Source organism: Rhipicephalus microplus, chromosome 5 (genome assembly GCF_043290135.1).
Source record: "Rhipicephalus microplus isolate Deutch F79 chromosome 5, USDA_Rmic, whole genome shotgun sequence".
In the NCBI taxonomy this organism is placed as follows: domain Eukaryota; kingdom Metazoa; phylum Arthropoda; class Arachnida; order Ixodida; family Ixodidae; genus Rhipicephalus; species Rhipicephalus microplus.
This window is the reverse complement of record NC_134704.1, coordinates 53,995,920-54,004,800: the sequence shown is the minus strand read 5'-3', so window position 1 is coordinate 54,004,800 and position 8,881 is coordinate 53,995,920. Positions and strand designations below refer to the sequence as shown.

General features: G+C 44.2%; 1 protein-coding gene across 5 annotated transcripts in view; it reads right to left on the bottom strand.

The window, feature by feature from the left end:
- Positions 1–778: 778 nt before the first annotated feature.
- Positions 779–8,881, bottom strand: part of LOC119174539 (SAM and SH3 domain-containing protein 1) — a 347,279-nt gene continuing 339,176 nt past the window's right edge. For all 5 annotated transcript variants that reach the window (XM_037425489.2, XM_075895480.1, XM_075895481.1 and 2 more), the window contains 3 exons: positions 6,247–6,953; positions 4,049–4,180; positions 779–1,324 (listed from right to left, as the gene is read on the bottom strand). In XM_037425489.2, coding sequence (XP_037281386.2) covers positions 1,049–1,324; positions 4,049–4,180; positions 6,247–6,953 — 1,115 coding nt within the window. In that variant the 3' untranslated portion in view covers positions 779–1,048. The remainder of the gene's footprint in view (positions 1,325–4,048; positions 4,181–6,246; positions 6,954–8,881) is intronic.

Genomic DNA, 8,881 nt, shown 5'->3' with positions numbered 1-8,881 from the left:
CACAAAACAGCCAAAAGCCAAGCATGAACAGGTAGCAAGAAATACATCATAATGGTCATGTTTGGTTTTTGAACAATTTTATACTTTGAAATGAATTCTAACCAACAGGACCAACTTGCTCTGCAGTCTCGTGCCCGATTTTGCCACACGAATGTACGTCGCTTGCCGAAACAGAAAAGTTGACACTAGAAGCATAAATACTGGGAGTTTTATGTTACGTTGTGAACATAAAAACGCAGAGTGTCAGGAGTTTGTGAAACTCCTGACACTCTGCGCATTACCAGTTTTTAATTGGCCTATGCCCATGGTCAGAAAGTAGAAAGGAACTAAACTCTCAGCTTTGCCATGAAGAAAATACAAAGCACTCATCAATAGCAATTGCACACCCAGACCCCGATAATGTTTTCCGGCACTTGCGGACTTGACACTTCGCTGATGTCCAGCACCATTAAGAAGCTGGCTTCTGACATCATGCAGCACTCCACAAGTGAAGACTGCATGCTGAGCAGGAAAAAGGAGTAGCCACACTAGGAGTCTACAGCAACTGAAACGAGATGCTGCTGAAGACTATGGCAAACCATTGTCGAATGGAATAACCTTTCATCAGGATGGGACTCCTTGCACTGTAGTCATGTACAGAATACTAGTCTTTCATGATCAAACCAGCACACAAGTACGAAGAACGCAACAAAAAGAAAATGATGGTTTGCTGGTGAAATGTAGTGTCCAGGAAAGAGTTGACTGGTTTCGTCATGCAAATGTATCAACTCGCCTGGCTTAATGAGCTCCTACAACCACTCTCGTTTCGGGCACCTCGTAAACACAAGCTACGGTGGCCAAAAATGTATCTTTTTCCACTCATAGTACGAAGTCGCCAGCCCCCTCATACACACAGAGAAAGTGAACCGGCCACCCTCTCTCTCTTTTTCACCTACTATGGCGATGAGGCCCGCCGCCACAGCGCCCTAGTGTCGCTCCCGCTCGACAGCAGGCGTTCGCAAGTGCGCGCCACTTGCTCGCGAGTGGCATGCCACCGGTGCAGGATCTGTCATCGCAGCTCCAGGCCATAACGGCTTTGCTCCATTTGAAGCGCGCCAATGGCGGCTGCCAAGTGCCGGACGTGCCGCACGTTCGAGATGCCCAATGCGCGCAGGTCCTGCTCTTGCAGCTGGGCAATGCGAGCCAGGTCGCAGAGTCGAGCCTCGAGGAACAGCGGCTCATACATGGGCAGGCCGAGCGAGACCAGCCAGGGCCGAAGGCCACCGGAGTAGTCGGCATCAACGCTGCTGCCGTGGCAAGAGTCGGCCAGGAAGTCATTGGGAACCTGCCACAGAGAATGCAGTATTTCATTGGGCACTACAGACATTCCAATGAAACAATGCCAGCGGTGTCAAAGTAAATGCGAACTGGGGCAAACATCAGCAATGCCATAGTTTAGGGGGCTCCGAGCAGTCATGATCACCGACAGGCGCACACATTCTGTTTGGCAGCACTGTAGACTTGTGCATATATTCGAAAACTTAAAATATTTGAACGAATATTACTGTGTTCAAATTAACTTCGATTCGAATTTCAAATGAAAATTTCGAATGAATACATATCTGTTAATAAAACTTGTTTTTGGGCTAGTTGGTTATCCGTCATATTGTAAGATATTCAGCCCAATCTCGACTTTCGCAAACACTCACACAATCACTCATACAACCACCCGAGTAACACACACAGCATAGAGCGCTTCTCTTAATAAATGACACCACCCTATTCAATCTTCTGCTACAGCTACTATCCGGAACTTGGGCAGTACATTTGGTGACGCAGTCCATACCGTCTAGCAGGCACCTTTCTCGATCCTGGTTGGCCTTGGCTGAGAGATCCCTGTTCAGGCAGACCAGGTCGTGGGCGGAAACCCTCGGTGTGTGCTACTCGGGTGGTTGTGTGAGTGTTTGCAAAAGTCGAGGTTGCGCTGAATATCTTGCAATATGACGAATAACCAACTAGCCCAAAAACAAGTTCTATTGAGCTATATTTCTAGTACAATGGGCCCCTCTTTTTATTTTCCGAATGTTTCTGTGAGGATTGACCTACTTGTGTGTTACATCACTGAAGCCACCTGCAGAGCAAGGACTTACGCATTTTGCTTCGGGAAAGCTATCACTCCAGAAGAAGTAAGTGCCTTGTTTGGGTGTGTGAAACCTTCTTGGGGACACGTCAAAAAAGTGCTGAAAATTCTTAAAGCAGAATTGTGGTGCCAAGTAAGGCTGTTTTATGACTGGCTACGTTTCATCCATCACTGTGAATACCCGGAACAAATTGCCACTTTTAAACTCTGAAAAATCAAGCCTCTTGTAACTCAGTTAACTGAATCAAGGTGGAGGAGCGAGCTGACCCCACTACTAAGGCTTCAAGGAAAATGAAAAATGGAAAGAAGTCAGGACATTGTTGTTCTCAGGGGTGCAGTGCTGCCTGAAGACATTGAAAAGCTGCTACGAAAGGGACCAAAGTATGCGTTGTACACCAAGGGTTTCCGCCCATGACCTGGTTGGCCTGAACAGGGATCTCTCAGCCAAGGCCAACCAGGATCGAGAAAGATGCCTCTAGACGGTATGGACTGCATCACCAAATGTACAGCCCAAGTTCCAGATAGTAGCTGTAGCAGAAGATTGAATAGAGTGGTGTCATTTTTTAAGAGGCAGAATTTGATTAAAAAACGAGCGCTGTATGCTGTGTGTGTTACTCGGGTGGTTGTGTGAGTGATTGCGTGAGTGTTTGCGAAAGTCGAGGTTGAGCTGAATATCTTACAATAAGATATCTGTTGGTCCTCATAGAACTCCTGTACATGTGGTTTCACAGCAGTATAGAGGGGCTAAACGGTTAAAGCATTTATCTAAATGTGTGTTAGTTTGCTCGCAACTTCCTGTAAAAGTGGTTTCACTACAGTACGGAGTGCTAAGCCATGAAAACACCAGCTCAGGGAAATCCACACTGTTGTGAAGCCTCACTTCAAGATTAAATGAACATATTGCCTTCGCAACAATTCATCATTTTTTAATCTTAAAAGCTTGTCAAACTGGCTTATATGCTCTAAATATAGTAAATATTAAAACATAACGTCTTTTACGTGTTGTCACTTGCATTCCACGGAAAGTAAAATCCTGCTACTACTACAAGTTGTTACCACTTCTTCTGAATCAAAAAGAATGGCATTTGCACAGACCTTGTTTCAATTAAAAAATAAAGTATTGTGCAGGTCTTGAAAAATGTGCCCATTTTCTTTGGAATATGTGATGTATATTGTTCGAATTCGATTCGAAATTATTCGACCAAACTCACTATCCGCTTGGAACCTAATATTCAGTATTCGCACGAGCCTACAATACTGCACTATCCCACAATAGTACGATGTTTTCAATTCAGTTTTTGCTTTAGTACATTAAAGGAAGCAAATAAATATTAAAATAAAATAGAAATGACAAGAAGTCGCCCTAGCTGGCCATTGTTATTAACAACCTGAAGAAAAATCTCACTATACGGGAATGGCACAATGCTGTTAACCCGCATGTGTACGCCAGTCAGGAGTGATGACTACACAGTATGAACATATATAATTACTAATGCTTGCTACTGTTTGCAATTCATTTGACACTGATAGTACATTTTTAACTGATAAAAAGAAAGTTTAAAAATTAAAAGCTATTTTTTCTAAGGTTCCTGTATTACTTGGATTATAAGAAGGGGAAAACGGGGCTAAAGTTCCATGCATTTCATTTTGTACTCAACTGAATCAGCCAGTATGTGAGTCGTGGTCGCCTGTCATATTCAAGGAGAGAGATATGGTAGCCACCTTATGCTCTACCACTCATTGGTGGTTGTCTGAAGCATATTCGAGCTTGTTATGAATGGGGATTGTTAATGCCACAGCATTCACATGCAACACAGCATGTTACTGTTGACACAGCATTCATGTTGCGATTTCAGTTTACGCAGACATCTATCATTCCATACGCATTTTTTGTTCTGTTGCTTCATGGCAAACACAAAGAACACTCACCCCTTGTTTGCCAATGCGGTCCAATTCCGTGATGCGAATCTGGTCCAGGGCTTCCGCAGTTTCTGCTATGTCCCTTTGCAGTTCTTCAGAATACCGCTGAACCAAGGCTGGTGGTATGCCACAAAAGCCAGTCTGTTCATCACATGGGAACACAACAAGCCTTAATCAGGGTGCGATTGCCTTAATGCTTTCACTTAACAGGCAGTCTACACAGGACTGACTCTAGTGCAGCTAACATTTGCGTGCACATCCCTTGATCTGGTAGTTTACAACAGCACTTTTTATAGAACTAAATGCAAAGGTTTTTCATTACACATACAGTGGAACTTCGATTATACGACTTTCAGGGGACCATGCAAAACCGTCGTATAATGGGAAAACTAAGATTATAGGCAAGGACACTTAGCCTTGCACAAAAGACAGACTGCCTGAAGAAACCCACGACACGACCTTGTGCCTCTGCAAGAAAGGTAGATTAAATGATTCTTGCCAGTGGCAGCTAATGGCAGCATTATTTAATTGAAGGAGGTGCGAGTAAATGTTTACTCTCAATAAATAAGAAATCTAATCCAATGCATATCTTTCCACTGATTATAAATAGAGTCCAAAAGTTGCCTGCGCCTGAGAACGAAACCGGATTGCCACCAACCTCCCGTCAGAAGAGTTGCACACAACGTCATCGCTGTCATATAATGGCGACGAACCATAAGTTCGTGTAGAATGCCTTCGTTACACAACCTACCTTCGTGCGCGACTGAGCTGTGCGAGTTGTAATTTGTTGCTTTGAAAAGTGCAACTAGTGGTCTCCCGCAGTTGTAATGAACGTTGACGTTAAGTGAAAAGTAATTTTGCATAGTGGAGACGGCTGCGTCACGCCTATACGCGTGCGCAAGCCAGTGACGCAAGCTATGTGTCGACCAGGAAAAGTTTCCACGAAGCCACGAAAACGGTAAAACGAGGAAATATCAGCTTTTCCGCCGGCTGAACGCTTGACTAGGTAACGTCCCAGGACACATGCGCATGTGATCGAGGTGTATGTAGAAGCACATGAACTTCCAGGAGAATCAGTTTCCCCTTCAAAGAAGACATTCTGTCCCACTTTCTACTTTTCCAATCGTCAACCTCGGAGAACGCAAGCTCAAGTTGTGCACTCGTGAATATTTGGTCAACGTTTGATCCAAGGAAAGGCGTTTTTTTACTCTTGGATGAAATATGAAAGTCATGGCAAGACGCAGGGTCAGTGTAAAACTGTGTAGTATAACCAAGGTTTATAATACATTATTTCTGTGAGGATTTTGTCGTAACTCAACCCATCCGTCGTAAAATGCAGGTTGTTGTGAAAACGGGGGACGTATAATTGAAGTTCCACTCTAGTTTGTACCAAGAAGCTTACTCTAAGTTAAGTGCATTAGGTTGTAGTGTATCCTTCTGTTTCACATGCTCAGAAAGCCCTGCTTATGGCGCTGCCAGTGTGTCTGCAACCAAGCGCCGACAGACTCTCTGTACTTAAACACATGCGCACTAAAACTGCTTTCATAACACAGTTCCCAGTGCTAGTGGTTAGTGGTTTAGCTTATTATGGTCAATGTAACACATACAAGGGTCGCAATACCTTTGTGAGAGGTTTTCTGTTAGGGGTCATGCCAAGCATCTGACGGAGAGTGATATGGACCACGATCATTTACAAATTGTTTTATGTACTGGTGCTTATGTAGAATTAAAACAGAATGCAAGAATGAGTTTCTGTGTTTCATTGACTGTGTCTCTGATGCGTTCGAATTATGAGAGTCTAAGTATGTTGATCTTGTAAGCAGCACACTTTGACACAAGCCATCAAGTCGACACCATTTTTACCAAGTAGTCCATAACCATCTCAGAATGATGTGGCAAACAAAAACCTGTGGTTCAAGCGAAAAAAATAAATTTTTTTTCAAGTTCAAGAGCCAATTGCTCATTTGCACGATGGTAAAATAGGGGCCACTATTCTCGATGCTGACAACTCTAGGAAGCCATCTTTTGGTGTGCAGAAGTGCAGGATTAGCAATATTCTTGGGCGGTGGCACCTGCACCGATTCCAAACGTTGTTGCCAAGTATGTATGAAATTCAAGAAGTCTTGCACTCATAGTGTGGCAGTCCAGCATTCATTCCCTGCTGCCCAAGTCTACGTTACAAGAAAAACCAAGTTTAGGGATCTCACCTTGTCTGTGTAAGGCTCCTGGCAAAGGTCAATACCCTCGGCAGCGAGCTTGTGTTCGATGCACATGTGCAGGGAGAGTGCCGCCGCTGCAGCAGTCTCCTCCGCATTGTGCAGGCTAGCCTTCCTATCGCTGGCCTTACGGGGGTCGTGAGAGTCCCTCCGAAGAAAGGCCGATGCTTTCACTTTCCGAGCGAAGCTCGAGCCGTACGACGTCTTGGCGGGTGACTCAGCCAGTGCCTCTTCGTCGAAGGATGCAGAACGGCCATCGTCGTCACCTCCATTGCCGCTCAGCTTGCGGAATACGTTCTGCAGGCTCTTTGGAATGTGGTTTCGGATGCACTCCGCCGAAGCTCGACGCAGCTCAAACCGTTCAACGGCTGCACTGACTATCGACGACGGAAGAGGGGGAGTGTTGGTGCCATTGAACGCCCTCTCTTTGGAGTCGTCACACCTCGTCGAGAAGGCTGGTGGGCTATCCGGTTCAGGCACGGGGATGTTCATTGGGAAACGCAAAAGATTGCTACCATTGTTTAGCAAAGAGTCGCCGTCGCCGGTCACCGCAAATGCCTTTCGGTCATTCTGGAATGCACTTGGCGCACTGTCGAGATCGTTGATAACACCGTCGAGAGTTACGTCGCTGTCCCCTTCCTTGAGAGGTGGAAGTTCAGGGCTCACAGGTGCCTCCAGGTATTCGCCAAGTATTTCACCTGTAATTTGCCATACAAGCAGTACTATTAGTTTATGCAACAGCTTCTCATAAGAAATGTACATATTTCCTGTTTTTACCTTATACAAGCATGGCAGAGAAAATTTTAAAGACGATAGTGTTTCTTGGGGACCTTCGACGCCAAAATTTTGATTTGTCCGTCTTTCTTTCTGTCTGTACATTTGTCTGTTTGTCTGCGGTAACAATCCCTTTAAAGGCACTAAACGATACCTCGAACGGCCAACCCCATCCGCAGCACCCACCAATATTGCTCAAGCTTCTGCGTTCATACTTGTGCGATTGTAAACTAAAAAGCAATTATTATGCATATTATTATTATTTATTAATATTTGATTTGCATACACAGATACACAAGGACACAGAGGAAAGAGGGAGAGAGCAAGCTAGCAACTGCCACCTGGAGGGACACAATGCCTGCTCGCTCTTTCGGGAGGAGGGAAGAAACAGAGGAAACAAAGATTAGAGGGGAGAAAGAGGAAAGAAGATGAGGAAGGGAAAAAACGCCAAAGACTTCGACGAGCTTAAGTAAAAAACATAAATAAAAAGACCGTCTCATCATAACAACACAATGTTTTGTATGTGTGCCTTTATACTAGAGAAGGCACACACAAGTAATTCTAAGGACCGTAGGGTTTATCACGCTGCGCTGACAGTGCAATGCGATGCTCAAACAGGCGTTTCCAACGCTTTGCTAAGACGACATGGTGGTGGCACCTGCCCATGGCTTTGCGTTCTACACCTTATCGCCTCCGAGACAGGCGCGCATCTTTCTCTGCGGGCGCATACACCTTCCTTCATTTTCGAAGATAAGTGCTATATGGCACTCGTGTCTAACGTGCCTCGATACACTCGTTCGCCTTCGCTGTACGGATCGAGACTATCTAACACAGCGCTTCCAGAATGCAATTCACCGATTTTTTCGCGCCGAACACAAAGTAAATGTTTTGTTCACTCTCTCCACGCGCAAGACTATCGTCTTTCGATGACATTTGCAGTGAAAGATGCAGATTCGGTGCAAATATTTTACTTTGGTTTTAACACCATGCAAATCCCATCAATCTTGATCTGTGCATCATGATTAAGCCTCTTGATTGCGGCCATAGGCTGACATCTGCACTAGAGGTCATTTGAACATCAAGCACATTTTCACTAAAAATCTATACTCACTAAGCCACCAGTAACTTGCTACAATTGTATTGCAATTGTTATACTTCACGTAAAAGCAATTAAGTCCAGTCGCAGCTAAGTAAATCAGATTGCGACTAAGCTCAATGATGAATAACTGCGTGGTGCTGGTATCACTGTTTGCTAAGGAGGTTGAAAATAGAATCAGTATATTTTCTTTGACCGCTTAACACACCACACAATGAAAGGTGCTAGACATATTCCACTTAGGTCTAGTTAGTTTGCCTTTGCCAGCTTCAGAGGCAAATTTTCTTGACCTGTCACTATAACTGCAACCCTGCTTTCCTTACTTTCTTGTTAAGTGTTTCTGTTCGAGGATAGTAATATAAACAAATAATCTTACTACTGCAAGAACACACTGAAGTAAGCTAACCCCTCCCTGTGGCGTCGCTACTTATTCTGTCAGACGACATTATCATACATCCTGATATATTATGTAGCTTCAAGTGCAGAATGGAAAGAAATGCACTCGATATCTGCCAGATTACATAACCTATTAACTATCTCCTGCAAATGGATAGCCAGTATATCAAATATGCTTTGATTTAAACAGTTAAATTCCTGTCATAACCGTGAGGCTCAATCTCGAAGGCACACAAGTTGCCTGTTCAGTTTCTTTTGGATTGACAAAAACAACCAAATATAGCATACCATATCAAGACTGTTTGTTGGCCTAGTTGGTACTTGCTAAATAACATACTTTCGAAAAGTGTAAGAAAAGAC